Source organism: Amphiura filiformis, chromosome 18 (assembly GCF_039555335.1).
Source record: "Amphiura filiformis chromosome 18, Afil_fr2py, whole genome shotgun sequence".
Lineage (NCBI taxonomy): Eukaryota > Metazoa > Echinodermata > Ophiuroidea > Amphilepidida > Amphiuridae > Amphiura > Amphiura filiformis.
The window spans coordinates 14503968-14517263 of NC_092645.1; the positions used below are offsets into that span (position 1 = coordinate 14503968).

General features: G+C 38.7%; 2 protein-coding genes across 2 annotated transcripts; one reads left to right on the plus strand and one right to left on the minus strand.

Annotated features, from left to right (window-relative positions):
• The first annotated feature begins 524 nt into the window (after nucleotides 1-524).
• LOC140139378 (uncharacterized) lies at nucleotides 525-5936 on the plus strand. The gene is made up of 3 exons (XM_072161148.1): nucleotides 525-762; nucleotides 1205-1386; nucleotides 5466-5936. Exons 1-3 carry the CDS (start codon nucleotides 661-663, stop codon nucleotides 5746-5748), a joined length of 567 nt encoding a protein of 188 aa, XP_072017249.1. The 5' UTR covers nucleotides 525-660; the 3' UTR covers nucleotides 5749-5936.
• LOC140139377 (uncharacterized) lies at nucleotides 5916-11818 on the minus strand. The gene is made up of 2 exons (XM_072161147.1): nucleotides 11381-11818; nucleotides 5916-8492 (listed from the first exon to the last, which is right to left on the minus strand). Exons 1-2 carry the CDS (start codon nucleotides 11632-11634, stop codon nucleotides 6815-6817), a joined length of 1932 nt encoding a protein of 643 aa, XP_072017248.1. The 5' UTR covers nucleotides 11635-11818; the 3' UTR covers nucleotides 5916-6814.
• Nucleotides 11819-13296: the final 1478 nt, after the last annotated feature.

Sequence of the window (13296 nt, forward strand, 5' to 3'; positions counted from 1 at the left end):
TTCAGAATGCAATTCGATAGGTCTGAGGTGCTCTCATGTCCCTCAAAAAATACTGTCGAAACGCAATAAACGCTCATTCTAGATCCCTTAATGAAGAGAATTGTGTCAAACATATTACTTGTTTCTCGTAGATTCCCGAAAGTGTTGAATGGTGCAAGTTTTATACTAAGACGCAGATCACAGAATACATTTAACACCAAGTACGTCTTAGAACAGAAGGAATTTAAATTATTTCTTCAACGTGCGTGTTTCGAGCATTTGTAATATGATATTGAAGATAGGGCACGACATAAGGTTTCATTGTCTAGCACTATTGGTGACCCGATAATTACCGATGGCTCTTTCTACCGTACCCTGAACATTTGTAAAATGATATCGTTTTTAATCTAACAAATAAACTATAGCCCTTTACAAATCATCTGCATGGAACGATAGAAATAGTCATTAGCCAATGATACCTATCGGGGACTGATAGCACTATAGGACCAGACTGAACTTGGTGCCTTGCTCTCATGTGATTTTCACCCGACCTGCCTGCAGTCTACTCTTATAATATGTCCTCGGTCTAATTGTTGATGTTTTCCTGTTTCAAACACACAGTACACAGAATTTTACAGAAGCCGTTTAAATTGGTTTTCGACGTTTCTGTTTGTAATATTCATGGTTATCTCACCCATCCTACTACTAAATATGCTGATCGCCATGATGGCTAAAACTTATGACGAAGTACGAGAACGGGCGAGGGAGGAATGGAAGAGACAGGTAAATTGGGTTATTCTAGTTAAAATCCATACACCCCTATGGAAGACATGACCTTAGTGATTTCAATTGGAGCCACCAATTCCTGAAGGTAACCCCATTTGAAATTTACACTCTCTGTGTGGAAGATTAAGGTCATATCTCCCATAAGTGTGTATAGTTTTCAACTAGAATATCTTCTTATCAAGTTTTCAACTAGAATATCTTCTTATCAAGTTGCACGTATGCAATACGTGAGAGGCAGATTATCCATGTTCCCATGTTTATAGGTTATTCTACTCGTATATGGTTTACTTGGTAGTAAATAATCGGGTGAGGCGCACCTGTTTGTTGTAAAAGGAAAGCAAAAAAGTATACCCCGCAACAAGAAATGGAAGGTCTAAACATACACTAAATGGTAGTATACTTCAGGTTTTTTTCATATCCGTCTTATTTTTTTATAAAGTGGGCCAGAATAATTTTAGTAATGGAAGGAGCCGTCCCTAGAGAAGAACTTATCTACCACCAGTCAAAGTATAGCGCAGATGTTCCTATTACGACATGGTCTGAAGAAGTCAAGGCTACTGCTTGGAAGCGCCACAAGAGAATACGAGGAGATGCGGAAATCGGCAACCCGGTATATGAAGAGTAAGTCCGCTACATCATTAAGAGTTTAGCAGAATGCCGAAGAGCGATTTGTCTTATTGTAAGATTCATGTTGTGGATTGGCAGCATGGATCTGATGGCGCGACACAGCAGTGTTAACTGGCCCTGTCTGCCGCTCTCTTTAATTAACTTACCACGCTGAATATATGGATAGATGTCAACTAGAATAGCCCAATCCTATAATGATTCCACATCAAAATTTGTATAAGTTTATAAAAGTCTAACTCAGTCCGCTGAGTGCACCAAATCCGCGTAACTTCGGAGTAAGCTACTACAGCCTGTCTCAAAAACAATTGTGCAAGTGAAAAGCGCCCTCTCTGGGCATTAGAAAATACCGTTGTGACATGATGCTTCAATCAACGTCAAGTGCGTAGTCTTAGCTCTCAAATGCCGTTTGTTCTGTTCAATTTAATTGTTTTAATCTCGAGATATGTTTAGTTAAAGACGAAAGGGTAAAATCACAATTGTGCCACTTTTACTAGGAAAGAGGGCTTTACATGTACCAGTGATAGCATCAAGTTTAACTATCAAGAGTTCCTTCGTGAAAACAAAAGAATGCATCAATTACACAATACACAATTTTGGACTGTTTTTACTGTTTTATCATGATGCAGGAATGATCTTTTTCCACTTAAAAGAGATTGAAAGATAAATAAATATTTCACATTCTTTGATTGTGTGAGCCGAAATGTCGTGGTAGATTGCAATCATGCTTTTCTTGAACTGTACTCCGCCATAACTACGGTGATCATTCAATGATTTTTATCATGGTAAATACTGTTCTCTTAGTCACTTAAGACATGTTAAAAGACAAACAAATATTGCGCACTTATACATGTGATATGTTAATGAACGCATATTACTTCTTGGGAGAGATATTAGACAAAATAATGCACGTGCGCTGATGTTAATGCGTCTAATGCATGCACCCCGAAAGGGGGGAGTGCATTAGATGCATCAACATCAGCTATCATTGATTTACATGTACAGCTCTCTTCCCTAGTAAAAGTGGCACAATTGTGATTTTACCCTTTCGTTGTTAAATAACATATCTCGAAATTGGAACAAGCAAATTGAACAGAACAAACGGCATTTGAGAGATAAGACTGCGCCCGTGACGTTGATGTCAGCATCATGTCACAACGGTATTTTCTAATCGCCGAAGAGGGCGCTTTTCACTTGCACAATTTTTTTTGAGACAGGCTGTAGTTTAGTAAGTTGGCGAGTATCTCGCATTTTGAGACTTCCAAATCGGCGTAAGTTACTAGACTAGTAAGTTCTATTGTTATGTACTCGGCAACTTACTCTTCATCTTTTGCGGAGTAAGTTGGCGAGTATCTCAGGATTTCGTGACTTCCAAATGTGCGTAAGTTACTTAACTAGTAAAGTTACGCCGCAGCTATTGTTATTTACTCGGCAACGTACTCTTCATCGTTGGAGGAGTAAGTTGGCGAGTAAGCAAATTAATTCATAGATAGAGGAGAAAATCATTGATATTGATGAGATTTTGAAAGTAAGATATTTTGCATTAGAGTGTATTCTGCGTGTGGAGCGTCTTGTATGCGGCACCACAAACCTTTCGTGTAGGCCTACGGACGGAACATTTATTCTGGAAGGGAGAACAAGACAATATAGAAGGGGGTGATCATCGACAATGAGTATATCCGCTCTTCAATCAATCAATCAATCAATCAATCAATCATTATTCATTCCCTGTGACGTGTCACATAATATAGTGATTAGCGAATGCATGTTGGATTCCATTTGTATCTTCAGTAGATAGCATAATTATAGTAAGCCTACCGTTTAAATTTCACAATAGAATCAAAGTCCCATTACTTTATGCGTTTATTTTATGCCTTACAAATTTATGACAAGGGACCGTTCACAAACACTTGTTAGGGGGTCCTGATGCAAACAATTTCATTGCGAAAATTTTTCGGGGGCCCTTTTGAGATCTAAAAATTTCAGGGCCCCTTTTGACATGAAAATTATGGGTCAACCCCATAGAAAAGCATATAAACTCAATTTTCCCAGGAAAGTTTGTGGTCATTTTTTCCAGCCCCCCTCCCGAGGGTCAAAATATTTAAGGGCCCCTTTTTGCATCAGGCCCCCCTAACAAGTGTTTATGAACGGTCCCCAATTGTACTCTATATCAGTGGCGTACCGTGGCCGCCCCAACCCCGGGGGGCTGAAGAAGAAACAATTTTGCCGCCCCTTCCTTAACAGCCCGAAAAGGTTGACCCAATTTTTTCACGGTCGTTTGAAAAGTGAAGAGCAAAAAAAAAAAAAAAAACAAAACAAAAAAAAAAAACGGTTTTAGGCGCTAGCGCCCTAAAAGCAACCTATTTTCAAAATTTTGTATGCTTTTTCAATTTTTTGCGCCCTTTTTTATTTGCTAATTCGTTTTGCTGCCCCTTCGTTTTGCCGCCGCTGTTTTTGCTGCCCCTTCTTCTTCCGCCGCCCCTTCGTTTTTGCCGCCCCCTACTTTGACCCCGGGGGGCTGGCGCCCCCAAAGCCCCCCAAAATACGCGCATGTATATATACTACACTGAGTAATAATTCGAATCTATGCAAATATTTTCATATCTGGGGAAACATGTTTTCAAAACTCAAGATACCTTCTCTCTCTAATATAGGCCTACATAGTTATAAATTATCTTATTTCAGGATCTCCCCAAGCTTCAGGAATTAGGAATAATTGCAAGTTGTGTGCCAAATAAATATTCCCTTCAAATGGCTGGATACAATCACAGAAATAAATTCTTTCCTCATTAAAATCTCTTCTGATAACGGCAGATCCATATGCTATATCCAAATCCGACAGGCCCTGGATGGGATTTATTTTAAGTATATTTCCTGAATTATATGCCCGTCTATCCTGTTGTTTATTCCATTCCCGGTTTGCCTGGTTGCAGGGCTGCAAAATTACACACTATCAAAAAACGCTATATACCCTTCCCCATCTTACCCCTGGGGCATACCATCTGGTTAATGTTTGAATAGAGTAGGCCCACGATTGTCAGATATTTTGCCCAAATTGAAAACAATGTTGCGACATTGTTACCAAATATCATTTTTAAAATACAAACCTTCATAATAAAATTGGGGAGCCAATTATTATACAAGAAGCCCCAAAATGAGACCCATATTTTGCGGCTTAATATGTATGACATAACGGTCATTTGAACTGAGCACCAAGGTTGTCTTTGCGGTGGGTTGGTTTGCTACCCCCCCCAAGAAAATTCCAACCCCCTAAAACCAACCTCACAAAGAAAATGTTAACACCCTAAAACCAACCCCTAAAAATGTCACCCCTTACCCCAGTGTAAAATTGAAAATGGCCCTGTAAACACACAATTTTACTCCTTATTTGGGCAAAATAAATGAATTTTGGCATAGAAAACAAAAAATATCACCTTAATTTTGGGCTAAAATGTTGTAGGCTTACAATTGAAATGAGCAATTATCACAATAACACATACCCACCATTTTTTTCTACCCCCTCCCCCAACTGACCCTGATACGCGACTGAACACGTAAACTACTTTGACCCCGAAAGGATTTGTACAAATACTACACTGCTGAGTCCCCCACCCCCGGCGTGTTACCCCTTCTGTCATGGTGTGACAAAATAGATATAATAATCATAAACCTATAGGCCTACTACTTTAAAGCACGCTAAATACACTGATATGGTATTTTGTTTGTACCGGGGTATTTAGTGACATAACACTGCCTATTGTTGAAATTAAATAACAATTGACCGCGTGGTTAAAAACGTGATATTAAAGGTGCTGATTGTGATTTACTGCTCCATTAATGAAGATACTAAAGAAGTAGTTACTCGCCAGATACGCTTCAGCGCAAGTCCCAAAAATACTAGTTTAGTAAGATACGCGGCAGTTGCAGAGTAGTTACTAAAGAAGTAAGCTACTAAACTAGTAAGTTACGCGGATTTGGTGCACTCAGCGGAGTAACTAATTCCGCTTAATTTTGATAAGCAATGTTCATACTTCAAGTTAATCATATTTATTTTCCATTATTAACTTTCTAAATAGAAATGACTTCAACAAGGACAATACCAAACAGAAAGGATGTATACGAATGGAATGTTTTGCTAACGATATGACACAAAGTACAGAGAATCTTATTCCCGGTACAAAACCACTTAAAGAAGAAGTTTGGGCTGGCCGTGGATCCGATTTAACAACGGAGGTGCCAATTAGTCATGGATCCGAACTAACAACAGAGAAGCCAAAAACTATCAAAGCATTAATCATCATGAAAGTAATCGACAAACGCCACAGAAAAAGAAGGAAAAAACACTTAAAATCAAAATAAAAAATGACAAAATAAACATCTAGAAATTGTCTGTGAATAACTATTCATGATAATACAAAGTTTTGAATTAAATATTTTACTTTAACTTGCTCTTATAAGTAGCTACGTTGCGTCTGATACCATCAGACTTCATCAGGCAACTACCCGCTGGGCTGGTCATGTGACACTTGAAGACAACTATGGATTGTCTTGATTACCTGGTCCCATGCGTGGGAGAAGTTGTGTCTCAGCCCCTCTTTCTTGTTAAAGAGGACCAGTGGCACAGGAGAGGTATACGGGAAGCCATTTGGGAAAGAGTAGACGTGTCATCACTTAAAAAGAAAGGAGTGGTGGTATCAGACGCAACGTAGCAAGTTGTAAAAGTATGTTCCTATAAAAGATTTAATTCAGAACCTTGTGAACGACTGAGTGACTGAGAATATTCACTATTTTATTCATGATATTGCTAAATAGTTTTATACAGGTCTCTGCAATGACATGAAAATCTATCTGTCTATTGCAGCGGGGTACCCAAATTGGGCCGCTACCAGGTACCGACAGTCCGTGGTACATCGCAACAAGTCGGTACATTTCGCCACATTACATATCAGAAGAGTTCTCTGATGGTGGTAAAAACTGTGGATATTAACGTAGTTACCAGAAAGGATATTCTTGATAATCTTTATGTAAAATTGTTTAAAATCGTTATTAAATCTGTAAAACGTTTGAAAATGAAAGCGTTTCCGACGTCATAAATTGACAATTTGACGTGATTTTAAAACCGGTTGAATTTGATTTATAGGTTCTGGCACTTACCTCTAAGTCGTCGGTGCATTTGCGACTTACCTCCCCCACCCCATCCCCCTTCCTCCTCTCGAAAACCTGTCTACGCCATTTGTCTTTATAGACACATGTCTGTGTAGCATATTTTTCGCTGCTCGTGTATAATGTTTTTTTGGTTTTTTTTTTACAGGCGTAACTAGGGGGCAGGGGGCAACGCGAGATACAATGTTTACAGCGATGTTCTGTCTCTTATGGGTTCAATACATCGTGAAACCCACCCGGGGACTAATGAAGTTCTAACGCCCTATTTACGACCAAAGATTTTTATACTAGAAGATTCCACTACAGCCATCTTCTTGTCGTTCTGCAATAGCGTTATTCCGCGTGGACTATTGACGTCCTGTTTAAGATATCGTAAGTAGACGCCTGTAGATGAGAAGCAGTAGATTCCTTCTGGTGTGTTATTATTACTGATACATATCTCATCATTCATGCTGCAGGACACACCCGTAGGACACCATCCAGACACACCTGTAGGTGCAGTTATAGTATGCTGGAGGGTCCCGATAGAGTCTAACACTTTTACACCTGAAGACCCATTGGAACTCACGATGATATTACCCTGTGATGTCGTGGTAATATACCATGGTGGGATGCTGACATTGAATGAAGTGATATGTGTACCATTGAGATCATGAATGCTGATGTATTTCTTACAGACTTCTCCTACCAATAGTTGACTCTTGTGGTTGATAGCCATTCCTCTCAAGGCTTTTCCTTCTGCATCTGATGCCACACCTGTTGCTGATATCGCTGCGAATTTGGAAAGATATCGACCGTCTGATCCAAACACGTTGATGTGTTTTACGTCATTGTTATAATATGATACGTAGAATTCCCCATCAGGACTGACAGCTACATCCCAGGCATTACATGATTGCTTATCAAGATTGAATTTAAACTTCCCATCAGAATTGTAGACTTTTACCGGTACTGATGATGACCGATTTGCTACAACAATATCGCCTGTAGGTGTTGTTGAAATACCTCTGGCATCCGATACTTTGCCAGCATCATCTTTGTCACCAAACTCACTCTCCATCTCCCATGAACCATCTGATACTTTGCTTGGTGAATGTTTCACACCTATGAGTTCCCCGATGACGGTAACGCTCATTATCCTGGAGTCAGCCTTGAACTTAGGTAGTTCAGCAATATCTTGTGGGACACTCTCCGGTTCTTCCTTGCACAATTCCTCAAGTGAGTTGCTGAGCTGCTTGTAAACAGATGCGACGTCACTATCAGATCCACTCTGAAGAACTTGGTCGGCTACCTCTTGCGCTGCTTGAAATCTGACTTTCTGGCTCTGCAAAGTTTCTTTGGACGATTGGATCTCCTTTCGAGATAACGCTACGGTCTCCTCTTGTTGCTTCAATAGCCGTTTACGCTCCTGCTGGCAGATCTTACGGACATGCTTCTCTATCTTATCTATCTCCATATCTATCTCAGCGATGGATATCTTTTTGTTACTATCCAAGTCTTGATGCGCGTTATGAGCATCTTGTAAAGCTTTGTCGACTTTCTTCTCGGTAACTTCATTTTGCTTGACTAACACTTCGATCTTCTTCCGCTGCTCTGGGACTATGCTCTTTAAAGTGACGTATGTATGGTCTGGCTTTGAGTGATCCACGACTGTACAATCTCTGCATATCAGGACTCCACAGGTCTCGCAGTAAAACCACAGTTGTTGGCCTTCGTGCTCCTTACAAGTTGCTTTCTTCTTATTTGCCAAGTGCTTCAGGTTGACTTTTCCAGACTTGATGTCTTCTAACTTGATAACCTGGTGGGATTTCAGTAATTTCTCCTGATGAAGGTGAACGCCCTTTTGGCAGAGGAATCCATTACACTCTAAGCAGCGAGCCATGACGTCATTACTAGTTTCTTCGCAACACACACACGGTACGTTTCTCCCTCGAGATGGGCTGAAAGGATGGAAACAATAGTGTGTTAGACAGTCGATTCTTCAAAAATGCCTCGATGCAAGAGTACTTCAACCATTGGGCTATTCATTAAACAATATGTAAATCATTTATTCGTTATTTTCTAGTTTTACGCTTCAACAAATCTATAAGACAATAATTACTAAAATTATTGTATTAATGTTGATGACGTAACGATTAAAAGACAATCAATTAATAATTTAACATCCACATTCTTGTTGTGTCCACTGGCATACTATGCTGTGTGATTACAGCTGAACTGCAAAAATGACAATATCGAAAAGAAAGGTCCGGGAGAAATATTTTGATTGTCATAATTCAAATCGGCTATGCAAACATTCTTATCAAAATACAGCGATCATGGAAAACATGACCTTGATATAATATAATATAATATAATATAATATAATATAATATAATATAATATAATATAATATAATATAATAATATAATTCTTGGTATAATAATTCGCGACGAAAAATCAATTATTATAATGAACAATGAACCCCGTAAATAAGCCATAACTCTCCATAAAGCCCAGCGCTATTTAACCTGGTGCCTCCCCTTAACCATGGCGGGAGAGGGCAATACTTGGGCCACCTCGGGAGGCCACCTCTAAGCAAATAAACCGCTATACAGGACGGCAAGGTTAGTATTGTTTCATCTCCGCTTTATACAAGTAATTAAAGTAGGTCTGCCGTGTGTTATCGCAGATGTACATGATGATAATTATTATAAAGAGCAAAGTACAATGCAATATTCGCTTTACTAATTGGCAGAGGAGGCTTAAAGGCATTCCTACAATGCACTATGATTGGGAAATTTGATCAATATAACCTAATTTTAAAGGCAAAGTCCCCATTGCCACACACACAAAATGGTAATTTTAAAACTGCAGCCAACGAGCTAATAGTTGAGACTTAGGACTAATATTTGATTTTCTTACAGGAAACATTCATATTGTCCCACTGCATTAATTTTATTCCTAAGTCTCGATGTTTTGAATGTTAAATAATAGGATGAAAACACCAGATATTTGCACACAATCCCAATGCAAGGTATGATCAACTGTACCACATATGTACAAAAGCCAGACATACAAGGTCAGAAACCCCATTGAGTTGTGGGAATGTCTTTAAACATCCTCTGACTAATTGGCTTGTAAACCTAAGCGACTATTAAGACTTACCCTTTATACTACATGTATTCACTGGGCTTATTATGTATCAACAAGAATAAATGAGCCAGTTTTGAAATTTTCGGAACCATCGGGAACCCCAAGCAAGGTCCCGCAGGGTAGTATACTAGGCCATTTACTCTTCCTTTGTTATATCAATGACATAGTACATATGAATAAATATCAACCCTGAGTGTGAAGTAATGCTTTAAGCGGATGATTTAGTTGTCACAGAGACCCACATGTTATTTCCCAAGAACTGTGTTAAGGGGGTACTACACCCCTGCCCAATTTTGTGCCTATTTTTGCATTTTTCTCAAAAAATTATAGTGCATTGGTGACAAGTAAGATATGTATATTATAGGGGCAAGGACTACAACTACTGCACTGAAAATTCAGCAACGCAAGGCAAGTAGTTATTGATTTATTGATCAAAAATTGGGTTTCCATAATTTTTGACTGTTGTCTGTGCTGAAATAAAATTTCCAGTGCAGTAGTTGTAGTCCTTGCCCCTATAATATGTGACCGTACACCACGAATTGTAAATGTCCTCAATTGTATTCTGAGTTACAGTGTAAAATGGGCATGAAGGTCGTATTCATAGGTATTTCAATTTGGTGCATGTACGTGTATCTCATTAAATGAGGTACACGTAGCACCAAATTGAGGTACCTATGAATACGACCTTCATGTCCATTTTACACTGTAACTCAGAATACAATTGAGGACATTTACGGCTCATTCGTGGTGTACGGTCACATATACACATGTTACTTGTCACCAATGCGCTATAATTCTTGAGAAAAATGCAAAAATAGGCACAGAAGTGGGCAGGGGTGTAGTACCCCCTTAAACGCTTGAAAAAATGGCCAACGAATATTAAATAAAGTGAAGTTACATATTATGGGCTGATAAAACCTCGGGTATAGCCAATTAAGTTAATTCAGGCCCGGGTAAGACATCATGCATCAACAGGTTTGGTCACTGTCGTAGTTTATATCAATGACATTTTATATTTAAAGGATGATTTTAGTGATCCTAGCATCCTCTTTTATGACATTTTTCAGTAGATATCCACGAAAAAAGCTTATTCCAAGAATTTCAGTTGATTCCGATTTTGCGTTTGCGAGTTACGCATGATTTAGTGAATTACACTGCAGGCCACTGTTGTAATTTCGTTCTGGTATACCAGAACCCCGGGGGTCACTCCCATTGTGGCCTGTACACCATCCGCGATATTAATCAACTTTGAAAAGCACCCTAAACAAGGGTTTAACCCTTGTTAAACCGATACCCTAGACAGGGATTTTATTCCTTGCATCAAATTTCATACCCTAAATTTCATTTCTGCGTATTAGCCATATTGCAATTTTGCTACCCTATTTTCCGATTTGTTCATGTTTTTGACACCATCAACACGATACGCGCGTATCGTGCCTACCCACACAAAACTACCCTTTTTACGCGTTTTCATTATCGCGGATGGTGTACAGGCCACAATGGGAGTGACCCCCCGGGACCAGAACGAAATTCAAATTTGGTGATATTTTTGTTAAACGAATTAATCTGCAAGACTTTTTTGGTACATAAACATTATGTACCCAGAGGTATTCAGTGGTATAAAAATTTTTTTTGAGAAAAGTGGGGGATGAGGCTGTGGATCACGAAATGCCCTTTTAATCTAAATACCCACCTTGTGTCAATAAGAGATGAGACAAAGACATTTCCAGGCAGACCATACACCCCATTGGATGGCATCGGTGTAGTCTTCTTACAATTCGATACAGGACACGTCACAGTTTCTTTGTTAGGTTTACTCCATTCTCGTAAACATTCCAAACAGAACGTGTGAAGACACGGTAGAGATTTGGGTTGGTTGATGATCTCCTTACAGATACCACACCGTGTTAAATCTTCGCATGGAACAGGTTTTATAGCACTAGCCATAATGAATCCAAATTTATACCACCAAGTGTATATGAAAGAGTATGTGTATCAGCTGCAATGTATATGTATGTATAGTTAACACGTAACATGTAGGCCTATGTACAATGTATGTATTAACACGTAACATGTAGGCCCATGCATGTACCACCCACAGCACTCGTGTTCAGGAATTAACCTTCAAAAGTTGATTCGTTAACGTAAGATTATGTTGATACTTGTAGAAACGCTGAGTTTCTCGAAAGTTTAGTTATTAACAGGAAACGATGTACACCATTTCCTGCAATATTATTAAAGCACGGCAATTTTCAGTAAAATGTCTGTGTGCGTAAATTACTTCCTGGTGCACATCGCCAAATAACACCGAGATCATGCAATTTAAGGTCAAGGTCATATTGGTGGCAAATCAAAACAAATTTATATTTAAAGGTACCATGTTTTCGGGACCAGGGCGCAAAATTAATACTGACGGTTAAATATTTTAGAACAATATATGAATCTATACAGATACACATGATAGAGGTCGACTCCTCGTGATAGGACATAATACATGGCATATCACCTCAAAAATAAGCGCCGCAGAAACACGTTAGTTTATGTTTCTACATGAATGAGCTGTATGCTTGAGTCAGTAATTCAAGGTCCTGTACTTTGGCCATGACTATTTTCATACACCCAAGACACCCAATTTATCCTGAGCAATGTTGAAGGTTTCTAAATACAAAGAGATCATACTCAAAATAGTTTACTTCTATACTTTGTTTGAAGCCGTACTTATTTATACATAAACAGTCATTTTAACAGTGGTGCATAAACATGATAATTAGAAATAAAACAATTAAAACACAATGGGCAATTACAGTTGAAATCCACACACTCCTATATGGAAGTCATTTCCTTAATATTCCAGGGAGTGTGAGTATCAAATCGTCGGCTGTATTCCATAGTGGCGTATAGTGATTTTTGGTCATTTTTTGAAAATTGGCACATATGTTTTTAATGATGTTCTCTTTCATTTTTCTAAGTCTCATCAGTCATAATTAGCTAATTAATTAGTAATTAATTAATTAAATGTGGCGTATAGTTACAAAGTGACATTTTTTGTATTCCATAGTGGCGTATCGACCATACGCCACTTTTTATACACATTTTATAATTATGAAATATCGGCAAAAATGAAAAACATCGTATGTCATAGTGGCGTACGCGTATCGGACCTATACGCCACTATGGAATACGAACGACGAAAAGTAACGCCATAGGGATTACACGGCGACCGAGGTGGCGTACGGTTAACGTAAGGTTAGGGTATTGCGTTTTGTTCGTTTTCCATAGTGACGTATAGTTTTATTGTCAGTTTGCCAGCAATAGTATGTATTTATTTCTTTTGAAAATATATAACAATAAAATCTATTTAGTTTACTACAGAAATTTCACATCATTTACAAAATATAATGAATGTCTGATTTACACAACTCGATTTTAAATTGGCATTTCTTCAAACCCGATTTTCTCGAAAAGTTGTTTATTCGCGGCGCCCCACTATACGCCACTATGGAATACGGACGACGAAATGCGTTTACCTCAATGTGTGACTACATTTGAAATATATACCCACCGCCATTGTGTGGTAGATTAAAAGTGTGTTTTTCATAGAGGGAATGT